This window comes from Hemitrygon akajei, chromosome 6, assembly GCF_048418815.1.
Source record: "Hemitrygon akajei chromosome 6, sHemAka1.3, whole genome shotgun sequence".
Classification (NCBI taxonomy): Eukaryota; Metazoa; Chordata; class Chondrichthyes; order Myliobatiformes; family Dasyatidae; genus Hemitrygon; species Hemitrygon akajei.
The window spans coordinates 150925291-150952634 of record NC_133129.1 but is presented as its reverse complement, the minus strand read 5'-3'; the positions used below and the strand labels follow the sequence as shown (position 1 = coordinate 150952634).

General features: G+C 38.3%; 1 protein-coding gene across 1 annotated transcript in view; it reads left to right on the top strand.

Moving 5' to 3' along the window:
- The window catches only part of scube2 (signal peptide, CUB domain, EGF-like 2), a 117171-nt gene that overhangs the window by 36235 nt on the left and 53592 nt on the right, over positions 1 to 27344 (top strand). The window contains exons 5-10 of the mRNA XM_073049550.1: positions 7871 to 7996; positions 8494 to 8610; positions 11605 to 11694; positions 16151 to 16267; positions 21693 to 21815; positions 26715 to 26831. Coding sequence (XP_072905651.1) covers positions 7871 to 7996; positions 8494 to 8610; positions 11605 to 11694; positions 16151 to 16267; positions 21693 to 21815; positions 26715 to 26831 — 690 coding nt within the window. The remainder of the gene's footprint in view (positions 1 to 7870; positions 7997 to 8493; positions 8611 to 11604; positions 11695 to 16150; positions 16268 to 21692; positions 21816 to 26714; positions 26832 to 27344) is intronic.

The window sequence follows — 27344 nt, the reverse complement described above, 5'->3', positions numbered from 1 at the left end:
ATTTTCTCTGTCCTTTTCCTTTGATGAAGCTAGTTAGGGTAATAAGGCAGCAGGGAGGTATTTGAGCCAAAATCCAACCTGTTTTCATGCACTACTTTCAAGCTGGCCACAGTTAAGGAACCATTAATCCTCCTTCACCTCAACTCAGATCAGGAGAGATCTGTATCATCCAGCTGAGATCAACTATTTTGCACAGAACAAGTCACAAACTATCCTTTGGTTTAAAGGCAGGAAGATACAATAGTGATTTCAGTGAAGGTGGTCTAAAAGAAGCTAAGGAAATTGTCTGCCTTAATTTGATTTTCATTAATAATTGGGAAACCAGTGCTGATATAATAAAGGAATATGCACTTTGTGATCATGTCCACTGGCTGGTTAAAAGAAAACTCCAATGATGTGAACTGCTGGCTGGTGATGTAGTGGCATCAGCACCAGGCTTCAAAGTGAATGGTCCAGAGATCAGATCTGGCCTGCCCCTTGCATGATTTCTGTCCACGTTGAGTTGAGCGTTGAGCTAGCAACTCATTTTAAAAAAACAGATAAAAATGCTGAAGAAACAGCAAGGTTGCCGCCTGATGCGCCAGGAAGTGCGGAAAGTAGCAAAAACAATGAAGCAACACTTGTAACATTGAAAACTGCAGAGGTCAGATGTGTTTCAGTTCAGGGTTTTCATGGTATTAATTGAAAGAGAGAGAACAATATGAAAGAGAGAGAGAGAGAGAAGAATTTCCAAGAAAATAGAAGATAATTTCCAAGAAAAAAGGAGACAGTTCAAAACTGTCATCAAACCATGACAGGTGTCAATGGAAGGCCATCTGCTTTCCCCAATCTTGTCCCCATCATTGGGTGTTCCAGGCAGGGCCTCAATAGTGCATTGCTGAGGTCTACTTGCTGCTGCAGCCTTGCTCAGGCATGTTCTGAGGTGCAGAGGGTCAACTAGTTCTACTTTTTGCATCCAGCCCAAGTCAGGGGAATCAAGCTGCATTTGGATAGTCCAGATTTCCCTTTCTCTTATCTGAGCTATTGAAATCCAGCTAAATTCACCTCAGTGATTTTGATTCTTGATGTACAATCAAAAAACAATTCCATCTCACTTATGATATAGCACAAAAAAATCTAATTAATAATAATAATTATTTTTATTGCACTGTGTTAGGTATTTTTAGGGGAAAAATTCTGCTAGTCTGTCTTTTCCACCACAAAAGCCAAATAGTTTGCTCAAGGTTTAAACAAGAATATCTTGCTAACAGGGCAATATTGAAAATACCTAGAAACTACTTTTGAAAGCAGCAGAGTTTTTAAAAGACGAGTTGCTATTTTGATCATAAATTTTGAAGTATATCCAGTCTAAATCCATGCCACAGGAGTCACACAATTTGAAAATTATTTTAGAAGTTGATACAATAATGAAAAAAAAATGGTTTTGTGATGCTCACTCTGGTATGTGCCTACGTTGGCATTTATTTATCTATCTATATTTAAATGTTTGATTGCGTAAAATTTTGAGAATTTTATCGTGCACAATAAATGTAATCTATTGCAGCAGTTGCATTTCTGGCTGAAAAGAGGTCCATCCATCCCTCACTATTCATTTTGGCATTGCTGTCAAACTCATAGACCTTTAACTGAGCCAGAACAAAAGAACCCTGCTGGAGTGCCCTGGAGCACTTATCACTCTGAGTGATGGACCTGGCTCTTAGGGCTTAACATGGCTTTTTTATTATCTTAAGATTGTGCATTTCAAATTCTGTGGACCCATTAGTGAAGCATGTTGCTATGGCAATTGGAGTCTTTTTTCCCCAGACTCTGTCAGGTATGAATAATGTGTGAATCTGTAGAGAGCAAGAGGTAATATTGCCTGATGTTTAAGCCCAGTAAACCGAAACCTTGCAAAGAGCAAAGATAGTCGACATAATTCTGCTTTAATCCTTAAAATGACAAAACTATGAGTTCTGGAGATGAATATTCAGCAAGAATCTCCTGTAATATTTTTGTGGGCAATTATATTTTCTTTTGCTGCATCAAAAACAGTATCATGTCTGCATCAGTTTCAACAAAAATGGTCTTTATGTTTGCACTTCAGGAAGATTTATAGGTTTGGTAAAGTACACACTCATCTAGCGCTCAGTGCACTGGTACAGCATGGTGTTATGTAGACCCTGAGTCGGTCATTCTTAGGAAAAGCGCTGTTTTAGCGTTGTGCAAATATCTACTTGCGATCACAAGCTTCTTTACCTTTTGCCAGGCTTTTTGCCAGATTAATCCCTCCCACTCTTTGTCACTTTACTAAAATGACAACTTCTAAGTATACTTTACTTAGCAAGTTAACTGTAACTAGAGAAGTCACACCAGATTGAATCTGTCATCAATGGACCACATAGGCTTTTATTGTGCACTTTGCCAACCACTCAAAGAATTCTTGAACATGTTTTTCAGATTTATGATGATAAACAAAAGAAGCAATTCTTGCTAATTCACAGTGTTATGTCTGCTGTAACTATATTCAAAAACACTATTTTATTTCAAGTAAGTTTAATGATACTTTCAGATTTTTATTCTTCACTACTCCTGCTAGTTTTGTGTTTTAGTTTGCAGAAATTTCAAGGAACAACAAGTGAAATATGAAAAAAGGAAATTATGTTATTTTTTCCTCTTAGTTAAACTCTTCATTTGCTGTTTCTCATAGGCTATCCTATTGAGCTACTCTTTAAAATTTTATGGTGTCAATTTATTTTCGATATAATTTGCATGCTTACTGAGTAAGAGAGTATCAACCTTTGAAAAGTAGTCCATTTTGATGACTAAGAGCATAATTTGATTCATATTATTCTTGGTGTAAAATCAGTTGTTATTTTGAATAAACTGATGTTTCTACGTTACACCTGAAATTTATAATCTCCATGCTAGAAAAAGTAAAGTAAAGCTGAAATTAGCTTTGGAACTGGAAGCATATTGAGAATAAGGATTTGTTACTCTGTTACCTGTGTCAGTTCTCTGAATTTTTTTTGCAAACAAATCTTGGGTGGCCAAATGCTTCAGATTGGCATGTGTGGAGAGAGGCTCAGCAGGATTTTGATGATAGTAGTGAGGTGATCAGTGGAATGAGAAGTGAGGACATTGGCATTAAAGTATTGGGGTTCAGATCAGTACTGGTGGAAAGCTGAAGATGGTCTCCCTATGCTCCTTGGCAGCGGCCCATTCATAGGGAAGTATTTTATTTAACACCAGATGAGGGCTTAACATTCTGTAAAGGCCTGCATTAGTGTTCTTGCTAGCCTTCCTTGCACCGTAGTATTTTTAGCAAACTATATACAATTTAATGTCACTGTAAACACCCAGCAGGATCTGTGCATGAGTGTATTGACAACACAAAGATCTGGCAGTGACTTTAGCCTGTGGTCTTCGGAAAGTCGTCACCTCAGTGCAAATGTTTTGGTGTTCCTGAATTTGATTAGTCAATGAGAATACAGAAGATGCTAAGGGGATTAGTACACAGAATTAAAATTTAAATATAATCAAATAAAGATTGATCTCTCTATTCTCCATCTCAGCAGATGGGCAAGGGTATTTACTGTGTTGAGAATGAGCCTCTACATATTAATTCAATTCCATAGAGGAGTTAGGTGTCATATTCTGGGGCATGGATGGTTGTGAACTTTAGGGATTTTTAGGAGCTAAAACCAAACCAGTAATCACAAAAAGATTTTCCTAGTCATGGAATTCCTTGCCATTCTGTCTTAAATCCATCCCATGCATATTGTTATTCCTCTGCTTATTGTCCTCTTTCTGTACCCTTGGGTATCTTACATCCTGATTGAGATGGAGGGGAATTAAAGGTTATGCTGAAAGTCAAAATGAAGCTGGATTGAAGGAGATTCCTGTGGAATGTAAACACAGGTGGAAACTAGTTGGTCACATAACCTTTTACATAGAAGTAGCACTTATTTATAAATTTTGTAAATATGACATTGCATGTGGTAAATGGTAGTTGTAACTGACTATTACACATTAATGGCAATATGGTAAGTGATAAATGTAGAAAATGGAAAATTTGTCGGGGTGTCCTTGTAGATGTGTCTCACTATAAAATTGGGAGTCTAGTTAGGTTTATAAGCCATAACTGAAAAGGGACTCCTAGGAACCATCCATTTTTACTATACAACACCTTCGTGTATGACAGGTATCACAGCCACGGCCTTTTGATCTGTGCTGGCCCTATGTAAATGCAACCCATTTACCCTAACACCACCACTCTTTTTCCATGACCCTCTTCTCTCACATTCACATTATCTCCGATGGAGATGTGAGTGTGAAAGAAATGTTGGTAGTTCCGGATCCTAACTACTCATGGTGTAAGAAAGATTTTTATTCGGTGTTGAATCTGAAAATGTTACGATCCAGTTGCTTTTCAGAAGTCAAGAACGGGGCTTTAAACTTGGTGGTTACAACCATTTCATTAGGTGTTCATAACAAAGAAATAACTGAAATCAGCGTATTCTACAGTAAGGAAGGGAGACAACAAAGAACAAAAAACAACAGTGTCATGATTATACTAAAAACTAGCTTGACTGGCTGAAGGGAAACTTCTCAAAATACAGAATCAGCTATACAACGATCACTGAAAATTCACTGAACTATTACACAAATATAGGTGATTATATAAAAATTACAAGTATGCATAGGGAATGTTAAACTACAAGAAAAACAACAGTTCTACACTTTATTCCACACCCATCACTATTAATTTTTGTATTATAGTTGTAAGTGTAATGATGTGATCTCTATGAACGGTATGCAAGACATTTTTTTCACTGCATCTTGTTACATGTGATAATAACAAACCAATTCAATTCCAATTTGGATTAATTTACTTCTAATTCCTCAATGCTCATGAGAAGGTGGAGATGGTTGGCTGTGTGTGGGCCTTCTGCTGAAGGTGCTTGAGTAGAAAATTCTGGGTTTTTGATGAAAAGGCAACAACTGATCTTAGAGTCATGTCGGTTGACTCGGAGAGGAATCTGAGGGTGGTGATGTCCCCCTACAACTTCTACCTTGTTCCTTGTAGTAGTAGTAGTTGCAAGGTACATTTGATTAGCTCCGGATCAGTAGCTATACGTTTTCTGCATGTTACATACTGCAAACACTGTGATACTGGTAGAGGGAATGATTGTTGAGGGCAGTGGACTGGGTGCCAATCTTGTTTGCTTCTTTGGCCAGGTTGATTTCAAGCTGCTTATGAGCTATGGACCTATAATTTTTTTTCTTCTGCCTTCCTCCCTTCTTAAAGAGTGGAGGGATATTTTCAATTTTCCGGTCCTCTGGAATCATTCCAGAATATAGTGATTCTTGAAAGATCATTACTAATACCTCCACAATCTCTTCAACTACCTCTTTCAAATCCCTGGCCTGTAGTCCATCTGGCCCAGGTGGACTTAACTTCCTTCAGACCTTTCTGCTTCTCAACCACCTTCTCCTTAGTAATAGCAATTACACTCACTTCTGCCCTGGCACTCTTGAATTTCTGGCATTCTGCTATTGTCTTCCACAGTGAAGACTGATGCAAAATACTTATGAAGTTCCTCTGTCATTTCTTTGTCCCCCATTACTACCTCTCCAGCATCATATTCCAGAGGTCTGATATTTGCTTTCATCTCTCTTTTACTCCTTATATATCTGAAGAACTTTAATATTTTTGACTAGCTGACCATATTAATCTTTTCTCTCCTTACAGCTTTTTAAGGTACCTTCTGTTGTTTTTTAAAATTTCCTAATCCTCTAACTTTGCACTAATTTTTGCTATATCATATGTCCTCTCTTTTACTTTTATGCAGTCTTTGATTTTGTTTGTCAGCCACAGTTGACTCATCCTCCCTTTAGAATACTTCTTCATTTTTGGGATGTATCTATCCTGCACCTTCTGAATTTCCTCTAGAAACTCCAGCCCTTGCTGTTCTGCTGTCATCCCTGCTAGTGTCCCCTTCCAATCAACTTTGGCCAGCTCCTCTCTCGTGCTTCTGCAATTCCCTTTACTCCACTGTAATACTGATATATCTGACTTAACTTTCTCTCTCTCAAGCTGCATGGTGAATTCTGTCATATTATGATCACTGACTCATAAGAGTTCCTTTACCATAAGCTCCCTGATCAAATCTGGTTCATTATACAACACCCAATCCAGAATTGCCTTTCTGCTAGAGAGCTCAACCACACTCTGCTCTAGAAAGCCACTTTGTAGGTATTCTTCAAGTTCTCTCTCTTGGGATCCAACCTAATTTTCCCAATCTATCTGCATATTGAAATCCACTATAACTATTGTAACATTGCCCCAACCTTTCTCTGCTCACCCTCCTTCCTCAGAATCTTCTGCAGCTACTCTGAGACTTCTTGGATCCTAGCACCAACATACTATCCTATCATCTTTTTCCCAACCACAGAATCTTCTGTTTGTCCCTCTATCGAGTCTCCTATACTATTGCACTGCCTGACTTTTCCCTTCCCTTTTGAGCCTCAGAGCTGGCCAAGTGCTACTGGCCTGGCTTCTGTGGCTGTGCCCTGAAAGGTCATCTCCCCACCAATATCCAAAGTGGTATACTTGTTGCTGAAGGGAATAGCCATAGGGGAACACTGGACTGACTGCTTACTCCCTTTACTTCTTCTAGTGGTCACCCCATCTCCTATCTAAAGCCTGTACTCTGGGTGTGACCACTCATTAAAAGTCTCATCTATGAGGTTTTCAGTCTCCCAGATGATCCTGAGTGCATCCAGCTCCAGCTCCAGCTCTAGTTCCTGGACCTTGTCAGTCAGGAGCTGAAGGTGGGTGCACTTCCTGTAGATATCATCATCAGGAAGACTGTTAGGTACCCTGAAATCCCACATCTTGCAGGAGGAGCATTTCACTGCCTTAACTACCATTTACTCACATTTAACTAATTAGGGACAGTCGGCATGGCATTGTGTGAGGCAGGTTGGTTTACAAATTCGATTTTTTCTGGTGGTGACCATGGTGATTACTGAATGTATAGCAGTGGATGTTGTCTAATGGATTTTAGTAAGGCTTTTGACAAGGTCCCTCAGGAAGATTAAGGTGCAAAGGATCCATGGTAAATTGGTAGTTTGGATTTCGAACAGTCTTTCACATAGAGAGAGGTAGTGGTGGAAGGGTGTTATTCCAGCTTGGGGGGGGGGGGGGGGTCTGTGAACAGTGTAGTTCTGCAGGGATCAGTCCTAGGACTTCATGATAGAGTTGCAGACAATGAAGAAGATCATCAAAGGATACAAGAAGATGTAGATAAATTATTGTTATGGATGGAGAAATGGCAGGTGAAGTTTAATCTGCCAAGTGTGAAATGTTATGCTTTGGGAGGGTAAATGGAAGGGGAAAGTATACAGTCATTGGTAGGATCTTCAGCAGTAGTGGTGTACAGAGGGACCTTGGTCCAGGTCCATATCTCACTGAAAGAGCAAGTTGACAAGGCAACCCAAACTAAACATCAGTCATGATTATGTGTTCAAAGCAGCACAACAAAATACTGGCGGAACAGCAGTCAAGGCAGCATCTATGGAAAAGACGTATCGGGCTGATGCTCTTCATCAGGTCTTCTATTATGTCTTCAAGGCCTGAAGTAAAGCTTAGCCCCTCAGTCTTCTGAATCAAAGGTCCGCCACTGTGTCAGTGTTGACACTTGCTTAGATTGCTCTAATGTAACCAATTTTAAACAAAATGGAAATAACCTAACTCTACAGATTGTTGTGGGTTGACACACATTTTAAATTGCTTTTATCTGAGTTTGTTTTAGATGAACCCAATTTTGTCCTTGTATAAAGATTTGTTTTTAATGGATTCTACTTTTGATCTATCGTTCTGCTTCAGGGGGAATGAGCTGCATGAACAAAGACCATGGATGTGCCCATATCTGTAGAGAGACACCAAAAGGAGGAGTAGCATGTAAATGTAGGCCTGGTTTTGAACTAGCCAGGAATCAGAGAGGATGCATATGTATGTAAATTCCTTTCATTTTTCTGTTCTATTATGCATTCTTTTTGAATATTGAAAACACTCACAAAAATCAACCCACTCCTTATTCCTCATTATATTCTTCCCTTAACTGTCCCAGCCTGAAATGCCCAATACAAAGTGTATTACTTAATCGAAGCTAAACTTTTTATTCCTGTTCTAATAATGCTAGACTGTGGGTTACAAAGTTATCCCAGTGTGTGCCTGGAGAGATGATTTGGAATGTAGCAGTTGCACCAGACACATTTGCATGCCCTTGAAATGAATGTTTAAAGCTTAAATTATCTGCACAAGGGAATGTTCTGAATGGTCTCACAGCACAAACTGAAGTTTCAGCATCTCTGAAAGTATTTGCTGTGCCAGTAATTTTAACTGAACTTGTATGGCTCGGCAGTCAGCTGCAATCTGTATTGCTTGCCCTTAATTATTTATGAATTTCATCAGCTGTTTCTGTTAGATGTGTGTAATTTTTTTCTTAGTAACATGCAATCATGGAAATGGTGGGTGTCATCATACCTGTGATGATACAGATGATGGACCTGTTTGTGGCTGCCATCAAAAGTATGCCTTGCTGTCTAATGGGAAAACCTGTATTGGTAAGTGAACAAGTCTTCCTACCACATGCATTGAACTGTTTAAAAGTTAATGACAAAGTACGCGTTTAAGCACATCTCTACAATGCGTATACACAGAAGACTCTGCAAATGCTGGAAATCTTGAGCAACTCACAAAATTGCTGAAAGGTCTCAACAAGTTAAGCAACATCTATGGAAGGGAGTAAACAATCAACGTTTTGGCCAAAGAGAATGGCCCCCTCCATAGATCCGGCCGGATTTGCTGAGTTCCTCCAGAATTTCGTGTCTGTTGCTCCCTACAATGGGTTATTCTTGTCTGATTACAGTGCTGGAAGGTTTACGGTCTCTTAATCAAGTAGGAACTATAAATACAACCATATTTAGTGTTATGACCGAGCTCAAATGCCTCAAGCATATTGGAAAAGGGTTTTTAGAGACTTATATTTTTCATAAATTTATTAATTCAGGCACACAGACTTATTCATCAATTATGTCTTCATCTTTAATTTAAAGAAAAGCTAAACCTTTACTTCAGTTTCTAAAGTATGCAATGCAGTGGCATGTTAAACTCAATGGAAACGGATAATAACATACATCAATTAATGTACGTGCATATAGAACCAGATAGATTTAAGGTGAAAGGGAGAACTCCTTCACTCAGAGGCTGGTGCAAGTGTGGAATAACCTGTCAGCGGGTGTGGTAGATGCTGGTTCAGCTGTAACATTTAGGAGAACTTTGGGTAGGTACATGGATGAGAGGCTATGATCTGGTTGCAGGTAGATGGAACTAGGCAGAAACACAGGTTGCCATGGATGGACTAGATGGGCCAAAGGGCCTGTTTCTGTTGTGTAGAGCGATATGACTCTATGGTTTTAGTGACTAAAGATAAAATTTTGCCTAGAATCTTAATGCAGTAATGTTAATGGAAATGTTAGTCAGATTTCTGTTCTTTGAATTGCATAATTAAATCAAATCTTCTCATTCTGAGCTGTTTGCAGAATTGCAGCGTGATTGAAATATGTTAGCTTATGTTGTCGCTAGAGAATATTGTCATATATGCTTCTCGATCTGAGAAACAAGATCTGCTGCTTGCAACATTACCTTGGTTCTGGCTATTGAGACAATGTTTGTGCAGTGCTTTTCAACAATTTAATTACAAATTCAAAACACAAAAATGCTTATGAAAAATATGAACTGCTATCGGTGTAAGAATAGAACTAACTATATCAAAAATGTTATTGAATGGAAGAGAGTTTGGTGTTGTCACGGTAACCAGTTGATACAGTACATTTTGTTCAGGATAATGTCTGAATTGTTCCCATTGTACATGAATACGTACAACAGTCAGCAATGGAAATCTGACAATGCTAGAAATCTGAATAATGCACTGTTTTATCCAAGTTAAGTTACGGTAAATTTGTTCATCTTAGAATTTCACATCAGTTCAATAAAACTAACAATAGATAAGCGAATTTTGGGCAATTTCATTTTGCAGTTAGAATACGAAAAATTCTGTTATTCTGGGGTTGTGATGATTACTTAAAACGATCACAGAAAACCTGAAATTTGTTTTGAAAGTTAAAATTTTCTGACAGACAACCAATATTTGAAAAGAGAAGGAGCAGATTATGATGGGTAGAATGTGTTCAAATTAAAATTCTGATCTAATTTTTACTGGTAAGTTTGGATAAACAATACAAGAAATTTCTGTCTTTTCACTATTGCTGCTTTGCTCGTTGTGCACTTCTGGCATGTTGTGTCAATGATCTGCAAGAAATTGAAACACTTAAAAAGTATTTTAAACTGCCCATCTTTTATTAAACATATTTTAAAGACTCATTTACTTACAAATGCTGATGATGCAAATGCAACAGAAAGATTGGGAATTTTCACAAACTGATTACTGCCTGTCCTCTTCAAGACTTACTAATCCTCATCTCTGCGATTTCCATTTTTTTCTTTTTAAGATATTTTCTTCAGCCGTGACTCATAACCTGCTTATTGTATTTATAGATGATCAAAACACATGCCATAATGATCTCTATTGCAGCCATGCCCCATCATCATTTTATACCATCCCAGCTGTTTGTACAAGGAGCTGGGACTCTCTTAGCTGAATTTGGGAGAGGCATACAATCCAGAACATAGAGCAGAGATTATGTCAGCTTAAATCTATTGCATGAATGAACTAATCAAATGGATGAATAGAAATATTTTACACAATCTGTTAATTTGATTCCACTAAGGCTAATAGAAATATATATTTTTGGAAGAAGTATATGTTAGTTGTGGTTTATTCTTGCCCTTCTTATTATGCTTTCTATCCTGGAAATGAGCAAATTGCATACTTGCTTTGAAAGGTGACTGCTTTTGATCATACTGAGAGATAAAAGAACTGCTTTTAGGCTTTTTGAAAGCATGTCAAAGTGGCTATATATATATCTATTATTGTGACTTTAAAACTTGCATTGATTACCACCACTAAATTACACATTAACCTCATAGCATGTATCTTAATTTGCTTTTTCCTCATTTTTGGTACTGGATTGCTTCTTAGCTTGCAAACATAAATCTCAGTTGCATTTTTTGTTGCTTTTGAATGCTTATTCTGTTTGTTTCTGAATTAAGATTTTGTTTTGCATATGATTTTGATGCTCTCATTTACACTCTTGCTTATTCTTCCAAGAAAAGTGAAGCTTTCTACTCGGAATTAATGTGATAGTGTAAACTGCAGATGATAGAAAGTAAATTTGGAAAACTAAAATAAAAATGGAAAATGATGGAAATGCACAGCAGATTGGGTTGACAAAGATTTCAATCTCACTATGTTTTCATACATTACCAGTACTTTTCTGTTGTTAATGCCATAAATACCAGTTGTTGTTACCTCAATAAAGAGAAAGCAATTGTTCAGGTGCCTTTCTACAACTTATTCAAGAGAGAAAAAAAAGCAAGGTTTTTTTCTGCTTTGGTTTGACCATTTGCAATATATTTTGTGCTTACTTGTATTATAGAAAAGGCTGAGGCTGCAATTGAGAACTCTGAATACAATGCCACGTCAATAACTGATGTGGACAAGCGGGTGAAACGCCGACTGCTAATGGGTAAAAAGTACAAGCTTCTAGTGCGCTGATAGTTTCTTTATGCTCTTTATCTTTTCGTTGCAAGTCTACCTTTCCTAGCCGAACCCAAACAGTTTGCCTGTCTCGCTTGGGTCAGTATGCATGGTCTTCTTTCTGATTTTAACCATAGTTGTATTAACTCATACTAAACACTTATGTGCTTATTAGTGCAGCTTCTGGCAATGGTTACTAATAATAAACATTGTTACTTCCCTATCAACTTCCTTGAAATATCAAACTCTTATCAAATATGCTGTAAAAGTGGTGAAAAGTTAAAAAGATATCAAGACAAGCTTGCCATTTTCTATGAGGTATAGTACAGACTAGAAAGGCCCAAGTTTTCATTCCTAGTCCCTTTTGAGTTTTATTTATTCACTTGATCAATAATTAGCACTGTTGTTTCTGGCAAAAGAAAAGGGTAAAATGGTAGCTCAGGTTCAGGTGACTGACTTTTGGTGCCCTCCATGACCCCGCCAACATGCACAGCTCCAAGCTCAGCCTTGAAGCTCTAGGGTGAATTACTGGATGCACCTGTTAATCTCCACTCCAGCTGGAATCAGCACCAATATAAGGAAAACTTGGAAGAATGATGACAGAATTTTAAAGTTAGATAATGGACAGCTCCGTCTTTGCTAAATTAATTCTTAAGATGCTTAAAATATTCATGAGCAAGCCACAAAGTGTAAATAGCTTACATTTTGCTGTAAAATATATGCTCCCTAGCCTGTTCATTGGACATACAAATAGCAATTAATATCTACATGAGTAGTCCCTCTTTCATTTTTTTCCCCTACAACAGAGTTGCTGAGATCAAGAGCCTGGCAGAGTAGGGAGCATGAAACATAAGTCACACCATACTTCTTCCTCTGTACCATCTTATACCATTCTATAGTTTAATTGCAATTGCTTTTAGATAACTTAATTGATCTAGATGCTTGAGAAATAGGAGCAGGTGTAGACCAGGTGACCCAAGGGCCTGGATCACAGTTCAATAGATTATAGCTGATCTGATTGTTCACAGTAAATGATTGCACAGATTTATAATTTGCCCTCCATCAACAATAATTATCATTGTCTTTAAAATGCAATATTTGCATAATCTAATTTACAATTAAGTAAATCCATGGATTAATATTCTTTGCAAGTAATGTGTGAAAATTTGAAAATTCTGGGATGAAGTTGAAATTTAAAGGCACAGGCAATTTAAATATTTGTGTGGTTTAGGGGTATTTTTCCCATCAGCCGATGGTACAGTCACATGCATACAGGTACCCTGCAGATACAAATGCAAGATGCTGCTGTCCATCTCTTTGTGAATATGCTGCTGGCGTTAAGGGAAACTCATGATTTTTTAAATACTTCTTTTAAACTGCCTTGTTATTATTATTGCTGCCTAGGGTAGATGGCGTGCTCTTCCATTCAAATAGGATGGGCACTTGCACTGAATTTGTAGTCCATTTATCATTCCTGCCTGTGCACAGCAAATATTAGAAATCCAAGTGATCAGAGATGTTTCACCTGCCATGTATATATTACTGAGGTAACACATATTTCATTATGGAAATGTTCTCCAACCCATCGGCTTTTATTTATTTTTTGTGCCTAATTTATTCAGGAAAATGGGCCTGCCAAAGAAAATATCCCCTTCAGTTTGTTAACTCATTTTGTTAAGTCCACTCCCTCCATAACTTTTTTATTTGTTTTAACAGAAAAAATAATTTAACTGTAGCCCACCTCGAATTCCTGTAAGTTGTTTTGTGAATGACTATTCTAACAGTTTTGTTTTTCCTTAACCTAAGATCTAAGATCAGTTTTGTTTTTCTAACCTAAAATCTCGTCACCTTGTGGCTTATTCCCCAAAGACATGAAGTCCTAGGTTCTATCAGATTTTATTATTTATGGGAGTACATTGTCCTTGTACTGCAATCTGCTGCAAGGGAACCTCTGAACTCTCAGACTATATCTTAAGCAATGCACTAGATATTATTTGGTGTATTCAGAATCACAAACCCCATTTATTGTCACTGATATAAGTCATAAAATGTGTTCTTTTGTGGCAGCAGTACAATGCAGGCTGAGCAAACTATAATAATAAATAGATAGATCGATAGAGATAAAGAGAGAGCTTGCAGCTCCCTGATACAAATGCTAAAACTCTCCACACTCTGCAGACTAATATTATGAGCTTGGACAGTAACCTCAATCCATTATGCCTATAAGTCACCAGAATGAAATTGCCCATGATCTGTTAACACCACCTTTACTTTGGGAAGCCCACGTCACTGGATGCTGTGATTTTCCAATTCTAAAATGTAAATAATTCACATTAATGGGACAGGAGTCTTTCCAGCTCTAGCTGAGGCTAGGTGCTCACAGACATTACTCACCTGCACTTTCACTGGATGGAGAGGGCTGAACTACCACCTCTCCAAACAGCTCTGAGGCAGAGTGGCCTCAGGTAACATCCCCAGAGCTCTGACCCAGGAGCAGTCTGTTGCTGTTGATAGCTTGCCACAAAGAAAGACTTTATAACACTTCCTATTTTCATTGGAAAGCTTTAAGTAAAGGCAAATATTTTTAAAATTAAAAACTTCAGCAATTGATGTAATAAAAACATATTAAAATGCTAATAAATGATTAAAATATTATTTCCTCAGTAATGTCTAAAAGGGAAGTATTTTCAAGAGATCAATTAATGAAATTAAAGCTGGAAGCTTTGCTACACAAAATAAATTAAGAAGTATTGGCAATAATATTATTTAATATACTTTAACAGATAGACTAAGATGATAATCATAACATGAGATGAAAAATTAATAAAAGGTATAAAAATAGTTAAGATGGGAAGTGGCCAAGGATTCTTATGTGATTAAGGCATTAAGAAAAACAGATGTAGGAAAGGGACTTGTCCCTTGAAATATAATTTAAACTATCTGGAATCCAGTGCACAGTAAGATGTGATGGCATGAATCCCAAAAGGAAATGTGTTGCTTGACCATCCTAATTAAATTAATAAAACATGCGGATAATGTTCATGTAATATTCTTAGATTTCTAAGGTTGTTTCAATAAGGTAACACAAAGCAGATTCAGAAAACTGTCAGAACGTGTTGGGCAACAAGTAGCCAGCTAGCAACAAAGCGAAAACAAAACAGGGTAGGAATAAAAGAGACACAAGAGACTGCAGATGCCGGAATCTGGAGAATGAACAATCTGCTGGAAGAACTCAGTGGGACAAGCAGCAGCTCCGGGAGGGAAGAAATAGTTGATGCTTTAGGTTGAAACCCTGATGCTGGGCTTGATCCCTGAAGTCGTCAATTCTTTTAGTCTCAGAGATGCTACTTGACCCACTGAGTTCTTTCAGCAGGTTGTTTGTAGGTTTGGAGGAAAGGTGTTACATTGAAAGGGGGGAATATTGGCACTGCCGTTCTTTATCATTTTAATAAATGATTGGGATTTGAGAGTCAGTAGTACAATTTCAACAATTGTGGGAGATACTGAATTTGCAGAAAATAGTAACTGCAGCAAAGTAGAGGAAAATACTACTAATCGACCAGATCTAGATTGTAGCTGGTAAATGAACTCTAACTTCAGGATTTAAATTTTGGAAAATGTGTGTAAGTGGTGAACACAGTGACCAGGAGTACATATTTACAAATTACAAAAGGGAGACATGGAAAGCTCTTTGTTTCTGAGCAATGTAACTTCCTGGCTTTTTAATTATGTTAAACTCCATCAGGAACATTACTAAACTGCAGTGTTAGCCTTCACATTATACAAAGGACCAAAATACTGGAGAAAATACAGGAAGAATTTATTAGAATAACGGCATTCGGAAAGATTCAAATAGCTGGAGTGATGTTTTTCACAAGTGATCTGATAGAGATATTTAAGCTCATGAAAAGATTCAAAAGGATAAGAGAATATCTCCTCTTTCTGGAAAGATCAGAGTAATGTGGTATAAATATACGGTAACCATTAATGAATCGTACAGAAAATTGAGAAGAAGTGCCCTTATCCAGAGATGGTGAGAATATAGAATTCATGACTACAAAGAGTAAGAGAGATGTTTTAAAATAGAAACTTGATAAAGTCATTGAATAAAGGACCATATTTGACTACATCTAGTAAGGCATGTATCGTAGGATATCTATCCTCCAACATGTTAACAGGAGGGTGCTTGTCAGGAACTGAAGCAACAGTTCTATGTATATGATCTTTGACTCTATAAGGTCTGTTTCTGTGATTAAGTGTGATTTAATTCTGCAGACTGTTTTCCATTAAAATAATTACAATTCAAAACCATCATGAGTTTGTCATCAGTTGTTTTTGAGTTCATTCACTACACTTGGCTGTAAATTCACTGATCTTTTTAATGTTCAAGTAATAGAAATACAAGAATAGCCACTGGTAGCAAGTGACTTTCCTGCTGTTTACAGAGACATGTGCTATTAATAATGGAGGATGCGATCGTACCTGTAAAGACACGTCTACTGGTGTTAGGTGCAGCTGTCCTGTTGGATTCACACTGCAACCAGATGGGAAAACTTGTAAAGGTTTGTCATCATTTTTAATCAGTTGAAATGTAACCTAATAATTGGACAATTACAATGTAGTTGTATTTCTAATTTAGGCTGTAATAGATTTATATTTTCTAATTCAATTTTTGATGGTGATGTTTGCCCTGGCTGTTCAGTTATATTTTCATATATTGGTTAAATTAAGTTTGCATGCTAATTAGCTTTGTAGTACATCAATACATTTATCGGAGACTGTACTAAGTGTGAATGTACAGTTCTTTACATTGTATTTGCAAAGGGTCCAGATTATAATGGTCACCCACATCATAACAATTCTTAGAATGACTTACTCAGCTCTCTGTATCTACCTGTCCTTTCCAAAACCATTACACGAACTGATTTCTCTGTTCTGAGCTGCTCTCTTTACTTCCTTTTTGAAACGTCATCTAGTTGAAGTTTATTCTGTTTCATACTCCACCATTGCTTTCCAACTACCCTCTGTGTGTAAAATAAATTTTTTTATTTGTGACCATTGCTTAATTACAGAATGAGAACGTGATACTGGAGAATATAGTTAGACTTAAAATACAATCAACTAGTTTTACCAATCTACTGGTTTTAAGGTTTAAGAGGTGTGAGAAAAGATTGATTTATAAATTGTGCCTTCTGGATTAGAAAAATTTTAATGTATTACTGAAAAAAACAAAAAAAAAAGATGGATTACTAGAAGTAAATTATCAATTGTGGGCGGCACAGTAGCATAGCTCTTAGTGCAGTGCTTTACAGCAGCCAGCTGTAAAATCAGGTTTTGACCCCCGGTGTTGACTGTAAGGAATTTGTACGTTCTCCCCGTGTGGATTTCCTGCAGTAGCTCCTGTTTCCCACTCACATTCCAAAGATGAATGGGTTAGGGTTAGTAATTTCTGGGCATGCTACGTTGTCACTGGATGTGTAGCAACACTTGTAGGCTACCCAGCACAATCCTCACTGATTTGATGCAAATGGCACATTTCACTGTATGTTTTGATGTTCCAATGTACATGTGATAAATAAAGCTAACCTATCTATCTATCTACCTTTAGAAAGTTACTGAATCTACTACCACAGAGAGACCAAAAAAAAACAACTTGTATTTTTAATACTTCATCAGAGAGTCAGGATGCATCTGTGAAGGTTAGGTCATGTCCAATTAATCTAGTGACAATTTTGATGTTTTCATTAACATGGTAAATTCTGTAGTTCTGGAGGCATTTATTAATGCATCATCAATAACTCTCGGAGACGTGAGGCGAGATATAGGCTTTTATTGGCTGGAAGAAAGAACAAGCAGCAAGTGACCACCACACTACATCCTGGAGACTGAGGCCGGGGCGGTGTCTCCAATTGCCTTTATACTGGGGTCCGTGGGAGGAGCCACAGGAGCAGACAGCGGGGGGGGCGTGTCCAGACAGGTATATGTAGTTCACCACATTCACCCCCCGTTTGTTTTAAAAGAGAGTCCCCTTGGGGTGAAGTTTCTTACAAGTATATTTACAGGTTAAGTCTATCAGGTGGTCGAATCTGTCGCTGCGATCTATGTAGCACCGGCTGTGATTGCACCGGAGACGGTGGTTGTGCTGGTTCCGGCCTAACTGGAGGTGTCAGCCCACTAGGCGTCAGTGATCCCTCATGCGTGTGCAAGGCGCCCGGTATGGGAGTGTCATGAGGAGTCTGTGTAGGGCTGGGTGTGCGCGGTGTCACCTCGGGTACAGGGTTCATAGTTACCGTGGAGTGTTTGGGGTAGTGGTCTGCTGCTCCTGCGGGCGCCAGGTTGCGGATGGAGATCGTGTCCTCCCGCCCATCAGGTAAGACCACGTAGGCATACTGGGGGTTCGCATGTAGAAGGTGAACCCTCTCGACCAGCGGGGAGTATTTATTGCTCCTCGCATGTTTCTGGAGCAGCACTGGCCCTGGGGATGTCAGCCAAGCCGGTAGGGTGGTCCCAGTGGCAGACTTCCTGGGAAAAGAAAATAGGCGCTTGTGAGGGGTGGCATTGGTGGACGTACATAACAGGGAGCGGATAGAGTGGAGTGCCTCGGGAAGGACCTCCTGCCATGGGTCGGTGTGTGTGTGTGGTCAGTAGCAGGGTATATGACGAAGTCCCACAAAACTGAAGATTCCTGACAGTGAGTGGTGGGAGGGGCCCATCATATGCCAGAGTCACACTTTTGAGGTGGCTCTGGAAGTCCAGCCCCAATAGCACAGGCGCGCACAGTTGAGGCATGACCAGTAGCGCAAAGTTCCGATATTCTGTGCCCTGCACCACCAATGTCGCTACACAACCCACCCGGATGTCTGTGGAATGCGACCCAGAAGCCATGGTGACCCTCTGGCTTACCGGCCGTGTGACAAGTCCGCAGCGTTGCACCGTGTCCAGGTTAATAAAACTCTCAGTGCTGCCCGTGTCAAACAGGCAGCTAGTCCTGTGCCCTCCATCAGGATGTCCATCATTGACCTTGCAAGCTGGTGTGGGGCGCTTTGGTCGAGGGTTACGGAGGCCAGAGTTGAACCGTCGTCTTGGTGCCCAGTAAGCACCAGTGGGTTGGGGGCGGGGCGAGGTGGCGCCGACAAAGATGGCCGACCCCATGTCTCGCACGAGGCGGGCAGGCAAGATGGCGGCCCCCATGCCTCACACGCGGTGCTGTCAGACCCCGCTCGTGGTTTAGACTTACAGATCTTGGCGAAATGGCCCTTCTTTCCGCAGCTGGAGCAGATCGCTTCTCGGGCCGGGCAGCGTTTTCAGGGGTGCTTTTCGAGTCCGCAGAAGTAACACTGCGTGGACTTGCGACTGGCAGCAGCTGTGGTCGGTTTCAGGGAGTTCGTGGACTCGTGACTGGCAGCAGCCGAGGTCGATTCGCTCGCGGGTGGCGGGGTCTGCGGTGTCCACGGGACCGGCGGGGGATCGCGCGTCTGGACAGCGTCAGTGTTGTGCAGAGCAGCCTCCAGCATGTCGGCCAGCTTGATCGCCGACTGTAAGGAGAGATCGGCATTTTCCAGCAGCCGCTGGCGCACGTACACTGACCTGATCCCCGTAACGAAGGCTTCTCGTACCAGGAGCTCCGCATGTTGTTCCGCCATCAGTCCCTTGCAGTCGCAGGCCCGCACGAGTGTCTGTAGGGCTCGGAGAAACCCTACAGCTTACTCCTGGGGAGCCTGTTTGGTCACCTGGAGGCTCCCATGGTGGGGGGGAGGTGGGGTGCTGTCATAGTCCGGTCCGTTCCATCCGCATTCGGGATAACGGTCCGGTCCGAGGACTCCAGACTCCGGGTCTTCCGGCTGTCTCTTGCCTCACTTGGGGCTTAATCGTAGTCATCTGATTCCCGTCAAAAGGTCAGAAATTTAAGTGGCCCTGGGTTTGTGGGTAGGTGTCGCCTCCATGGGGTAGGTCGGGTTGTCGGTTCGCTGTCGCCGCGTCGCTAAGCGATGTCTTGCGTAAACGGTGTTCACCGGCCTCAGGTACTGTCTTTTGAGGGCATCCAGTGCCCCTTGGTAGGTCGGCAGGTCTCTGATAAGGGAGAATACTTTCGGACTGACTCTGGAAAGGAGGATTTTGTACATTGTGGTAGGCTCAGTCACTGGAATCACTTCCAAGTATGATTGGAAGAATGCAAGCCAGAGTTCAAAGGCAAGAGCTGCTTCTGGAGCTTGAGGGTCCAAGTCTAATTTTTCTGGACATAAAATACTCTCCACGTTTGAAAACTTCCAGCTAATAAAATTGATGCACCATCAGTAACTCTCGGAGACGTGAGGCGAGATATAGGCTTTTATTGGCTGGAAGAAAGAACAAGCAGTAAGTGACCACCACACTACATCCTGGAGACTGAGGCCGGGGCGGTGTCTCCAATCGCCTTTATACTGGGGTCCGTGGGAGGAGCCACAGGAGCAGTCAGTGGGGGGGGTGGGGGGGGTGGCGTGTCCAGACAGGTATATGTAGTTCACCACATTTACTTACAGGTAACAATGTAGGTAACTTGTGTTATGGATATTCAGATTACAGAAATTCACATTTACAGAATTTACAAATCATGAATTTGAGGTATATAGAGAATAAAATACACTCACACAGAATTTATGTGGCAAAAGGTAAATAACTCAGTTTCAACTTCCGTTTCTCACCCCATGTGCAGGTGATGCATTTCGTGTTATAGAAAATTGTGCTATGGGCTGTCATTTGGGAATGCCACCAACACTTGTAATGTGGAGATGGCCTGTACGTAATCGTGGCTGGTGATGTCAGAGTTTATTATCCATTCTGAATTGCCCTTGAGAAGGTGATATTGAGCCAAGGTCTTGTGATCCTGCATAGTGTTGTAAGGGAGGGAGACACAACCTGAAAAACGGGTGATGTATTTCTAAGTCAGGTTACTGTGTGACTTTGACATAATTCGAAGCTGGTGACATTCTCACACATCTGTTGTCCTGGTCCTGTCAGGTGATTACAATAGCAAGGATGTGATGCTGAGGCTTTATAAGGCACTGGTGAGGTCTCACCTTGAGTATTGTGAACAGTTTTGGGCCCCACATCTTAGAAAAGATGTGCTGGCATTAGAGAGGGTCCAGAGGAGGTTCATAAGGATGATTCCAGGAATGAAAGGGCTATCATACGAGGAATGTTTGACAGCTCTGGGTCTATACTCACTGGAATTCAGAAGGATGATCTCATTGAAACCTTTTAAATGTTGAAAGGCCTAGACAGAGTAGATGTAGAAAGGATGTTTCCCATGGTGGGAGAGTCTAGGACAAGAGGGGACAGCCTCAGGATAGAGGGTGCCTTTACAAAACAGAGGTGCAGAGAAATTTCTTTAGCGAAAGGTTGGTGAATTTGTGGAATTTGTTGCCACATGCAGCTGTGGAGGCCAGGTCATTGGATGTATTTAAGGCAGAGATTGATAGGCTCTTGATTGGACATGACATCAAAGGTTACCGGCAGAAGGCCGGGAACTGGGGTTGAGGAAGAAATTTAAAAAAAGAGTCAGCCATGATTGAATGGTGGAGCACACTCAATGGGCCAGATGGCCTAATTCTGCTCTTATGTGTTATGGGCTTCTGGTGACTGACTTTGCTGCCTGAGTAGGGTAGGTCTGTAACTGCTAAGATAAGTGCAGCCCATAGAAGGGACTTACATAGATTGTGAGTACATAGCTCGTGGACGGATGGATTTTCACATGAGTTAGTGGAGTATTTAGTTTGGCTTTCTTCAGTTTTCATGCAATGTGTATTATTGATAAATTATTCATATTCTCCAGTTATCACATTGTTCATTTATCTCATGAAAACCTATTATGTTAAGCATGGATGTTAGATTCCACTTTGAGTTTTTGGCTTTAATAAAAAGCTTCTCACTCTTCATATCATTCTCCTCAGATGTTTGGATAAAACAATTAATTGTAAAAGTAATGAATAGTCTTCATTTATCTTCCAGATATTGATGAATGCCTGATCAATAATGGCGATTGTGATCACTTCTGTAAGAATACTATTGGCAGTTTTGACTGCAATTGCAAGAAAGGCTACAAGCTTTTAACAGATGAAAGAAGCTGCCAAGGTTGGTTTAAATGATACTTAGGATCAGTAAAATGATCAGTTTCCTGGATTTTCTTGTCCACCATAACACTTCTCAGGAGTATTGTCATGTGTTGAGGTCTCCATGCAATTTATGTTGCAAATAAGTAAAGGTATATATTGCTTTAAAGCTTCATGCATAAACCTTTAAAGACAAAATTGGGTTCAGTTTTTCTTTGTTCCGTTATCCTACCTTGTCCTGTCTTGAAAAGTAACTGCTGAGTGCTTCATCTTTGCAACTCATCAGCAAACACATGAATATCTAAACAAAACTAAACTTAAAGCAATACACTCAGGGGCCACTTTACACCTGTTCATTAATGCAAAAATCTAATCAGCCAATCATGCATTAAAGCAAGCAGCAGTTCCCTGGGTGAAAACACCGTGTTAATGAGAGAGGTCAGAGGTGAATGGCCAGACCAGTTCAAGCTGAAAGGAAGGCAACAGTAATTCAAATAACCACTCCTTACAACAGCAGTGTGTAAGAATAGCATCTCTGAATGCACAACACATTAAACCTTGAAGTGGATGAGCTACAGTAGCAGGAGATCATGAACACACACTCAGTGGACCCTTTATTAGGTACAGGAGATAAAGTGGCAACAGAGTGCACATGGTAAGTTGATAAATAAAGTGTAAATTTTAAAAAGTGGTAGTGTTCACTGCTGGACCAATTTAACTGGCTGGAAATGCAAACTAAGTAGCCAAGAAATATGCAACAAATTAGATATTTCAACCATTTAATGGGTTTTTACTTTGTGAATTATTCCAAAAGACAATAGAAGACAATTTTCTTTTTTTTCTTTTTTTGTTTTAAAAGAAGTGAGTTGAAATACTAGCATAAATGTATTTATCCCTTTAAGTCTGTTAATAAAGATTTGATTTCAAATTATGTTTTCTATAAATAGAAATTAAAATCAGACTCGTAAAGTAGGCAGCTAATTCCATATTACTTGCCACGTACTCCAATCAAAGACCAACGTCACTTAATTGTTTTCTGATTGTTTGCTGATCTCTCAGACCACAATATGTGTATGGTCATGGATAAGCTTAAGTTATTACATTCAAGCCAGGCATCACAAGGTTTAAAGTCTTTTGTGGAACTGCAAGTATTGAAGTGAAATGCTGAATGACCTACCTTCTTATTTGACTTTATGAAATTGCATTTCAAGAAGCAATAATTAACCCAACAGTGTTTTGTTGTTCAATCTTATCTACCTAACTTACTTTGACAACTGTTTGATGATACCTATTTTTTAGTAAATTTTTCTTTTCAAATCTTTTTATTATTATTCAAAAATAACACAGGTACATCAAAGTAACAACACTTACAATGCCTCAAAAAAAAGAAATTATCTTAAAGATTGAAAATTTTTGTGAATAAAAAAACCCTACTAAGCAAAAAAAGTGAGAAAAAAAAGAAGCCCATTGTGGGTACAACCCTGGAGCTATGCGGCATACAGAAAGCTTCGAAAAATAAACATTAAACAGCCAACAAGAAAAAAAAATATATCAAAAAAACTTACAATTAGATCATGGAGAAAATCTATCAGTTAACTCAAATGATAATAACGAGCAAATGAGCCCCATTTTTTCTCAAAATCAAATAAAGGTTCAAAGGTTCAACTTCTAATTTTCTCCAAACTGAGACACAGCATCACTTGAGAGAACCATTGTGACAAAGTAGGAGCTGATATATCCTTTCATTTCAACAAGATGGCCCTCCTAGCTATCAATGTAACAAATGCTATAACATGTTGGTCAGACACAGAAATACTATTGGTATTTTGAGGAATTATTCCAAAAAGCACAGTCAATTTATTAGGTTGTAAGTTGATTCTGAGTGCTTTAGAAATTGTCAAAAAGACTGACTTCCAAAACTGTTTTAGTATAGAACATGACCAGAACATATGTGTCAGTGTAGCTATTTCAGTTTTACATCTATCACAATACTTGTCAACATTGGGAAATATTTTAGAAAATCTCTCCTTTTGTCAAATGGTAACGATGTACAATTTTAAATTGAGTCAGTGAATGACTAACACAGGTCGAAGAGGAGTTAACCAACTTCAGAATCCGTGTCCAATCCTCCCATATAAAAGTCAAATTGAGTTCCTCCTCCCAATCCTGTTTAATCTTAAGTAAAGGACACTTATCCCATTGTAATAATAAATTATAAATTCTTCCAATAGAACCTCTCATCGAGGGGTTCATATTCTTAATAGTATCTAACAAGTCAGCCTCCAATATGTAAGGAAAATTACTTAAATATTTTTGTAAAAAGTGTCTAACTTGAAAGTATTGTAAAAAGTGTGAATATGAGAGAGAATATTTATCGATTAATTGTTCAAAAGTCATCAATCTGCCTTCTTTAAATAATCCAAAAAATAATTAATACCTTTATTTTTCCAAAGTAAAAAAAATTGGATCGCTCAGGGAAGGTTTAAAAAAGTAATCATAATAAATTAAACTGCAAAGTTTAAATTTTTTAAGATTAAAAAAATTGCATAACTGGAGCCAAATTTGTAAAGAGTGCTTAACCATAAGATATAGGTTTAAATTAGCAACTTTAGCTAATTGTATAGGTAGAGCAACTCCTAATAACAAGGTTAAATAGAACTTTTTCACAGCTCTCAGTTCCAGGTCTACCCAAACTGACCGATCATTCCTATCAGCCCAATATAACCAAAAGGACATATATCGCAAATTAACAGCCCAATAATACATTCTTAGATTAGGCAAAGCAAGACCTCCATCCTTTTTCAACTTTTGTAAATGACATTTACTAATTCTTGGTCTTTTATTATCCCAAATAAAAGATAGAATAATAGAATCAATCCAATTTAAAAAAATTTTAGTCAAAAAAACAGGAATATTCTGAAATAAATATAAATATTGTGGTAAAATCATCATTTTAACTACATGAATATGGCCAACAAGTGAAAATGTAAGTGGGCTCCATCTACTAAGTGAATACTTCATAGAGTCCACTAAGGGAGGAAAATTGGCATTATAAAGATTGTTATATTTTTTAGTAATTATGACACCTAAATATCTAAAAGAATCCATAACTTTAAAAGAAATATTATCATATATAGAGACAGATTCATTTAAAGGAAGCAATTCACTTTTACTAAAATTAATTTTTTATATCCAAAAAAATTTCCAAATTTGTCAAATAATTTTAGCAAAGCAGGAATAGATTCTTCAGACTTAGATATATATACCAATAAATCATCAGCGTAAAGAGAGATCTTGTGCATGGTCTCATTCACAAAAATCCCATGAATATTTTTGGCTTCACAAAGAGCAATAGCAAGAGGTTCTCATATTAAATTAAATAGCAAAGGACTTAATGGACAACCTTGTCTTGTCTCCTGTGATAGCTGGAAAAAAGGAGACCTATAGTTATTAGTGACAACAGTAGCAATAGGAGCTTTATATCGTTTTAATCCAATTATTAAAATTAACACCAAAACCAGATTTTTCTAAAATATTAAATAAATATTTCCATTTGACTCGATCAAATGTTTTTTCAGCATCCAAAGATACAACACATTGTGGAGTTTTAGAAGAGGGAGAATATATAATGTTAAATAGTCTCCGAACATTTGAAAAAGAATAACGACCCTTTATAAAGCCTGTTTGATCTTTAAAAATGATTTTATCCAAAATACTCTCTAACCGATTGGCCATTATCTTTGACAGAATCTTAGCATCAACATTCAATAATGAAATAGATCTGTATGAGGCACAATCAGTAGGATCTTTATCCTTTTTGAGAATTAAAGAAATAGAAGCCTCATAAAAAGTAGAGGGTAAATCCCTTTTCACAAAAGAATCTTTAAACATCTCCAACATATATGGAGAAAGCAATTTTCCAAATGTTTTATAAAATTCTACAGGATAACCATCAAGTCCAGGGGCCTTACCAGATTGCATTGAAAAAATAGCTTTATGAATTTTGGATTCAGTAATTTGGGCATCAAGAGTTTTTTGATCCTCAGCAGAAATTTTAGGAAAAGCAATCTTTCGTAAAAAGGCATTCATTTCAGAAGAATCTATTGGGCATCGAGATTTATAAAGTTCAGTATAAAAATCTTGAAAAATCTTATTAATTTCTTCATATTCCAAAGCCAGGGTACCATCCTTTCTACGAATTTTCAAAATTTGCCTTTTGGCTCCAGCCAATTTTAATTGAGATGCAAGTAGTTTGTTATTTTTATCTCCAAACATATAAAATTGGCTCTTTAGCTTAAGCAAATAACCTTCAATTGGATGAATTAATAATAGGTTATATTGTGGTTGAAGTTCCACCCTTTTTTTAAATAAGTCAATATTAGGGGAAGTCGCATAGATATTATCTAAATCTTTAATTTGTTTTGAAATTTTATCTAATTCTACTTTAGTCTGTTTTTTAAGTTTAGCTGAATAAGAAATAATCTGACCACGTAAAAATGCTTTAAATGTATCCCATATGTAAATTTTTGTTTTGTTATTCATCTATCTGGTGCATTGCAATCAAGCTAAATCTTGGTGTCATTACTTGTAACTTCCTCTTCCATTTGAGTGTTTGATACATTCCAGTTGGAACCTAAAACTAGACTAAAACAAAAGAAGTTGAACAGACATTTATAAATATATTACAGCTCAGACCACCTGACAGTGATTTGAAGATTGATAATAGGCTTTTCCTTGGTGTTGGGACTAATTCCTAACAATCCACCCAGCTAGCGTTTAGGACAGGATGGTTGGCACTGGTCAATGTCCCATAATGCAAATAATAACCATACCCTATGGTGAGATGGATTTTTTTCTATTGTTTAGTAGATTGTAATTGATTTGATTTTAACTGATAAAATGCGCCCATTGCCATTTGCAGATATTGACGAATGCTTCTTTGACAGAGCATGTGATCACATTTGTATTAACTACCCAGGATATTTTGAGTGCATTTGTAAGAAAGGATATACCTTGTATGGGCTAACGCATTGTGGAGGTAAGTTGATGTGAACATTTCACGAGACATTCTTCAGAGTTTAGATTTTTAATTAATTATTTTTTACCATAAAAATAACAATTGGCACAAACTAGGAAGTAATGTTTACCAAAAAGATGAAATTTTAAAAATACAGAAATTGCTGAGATGCCTAGCAGGCCATCAGCATCTGTGGAAAGAAAAAGTTAATATTTCGGCTGGTTGATATTTCTTCTGAATTAGAAGAGTGAGGAATTTTTTTTTAATCTCAGAGAGATAGATGGGTGGAGAAAACAAATAGCTTAAGTACCGGTAGTTGTCAATGTGACAGAAATGCTCTTTGTTCTGACCAGAGAAAATGCTGATTGTCTGTTGATCCCAGTTTGTCTGGCTCATAGAATGGAAATCGAGCAAGATGAAGAATAATAAAGGTGATAGAGCAGTGAGGTGTAGAATAGAGTGGCTGCTGGTAGACTGACATAAAACTGGGTAGAATATATGTTCATAATGTGATTGAAATTACCCTATTACTCT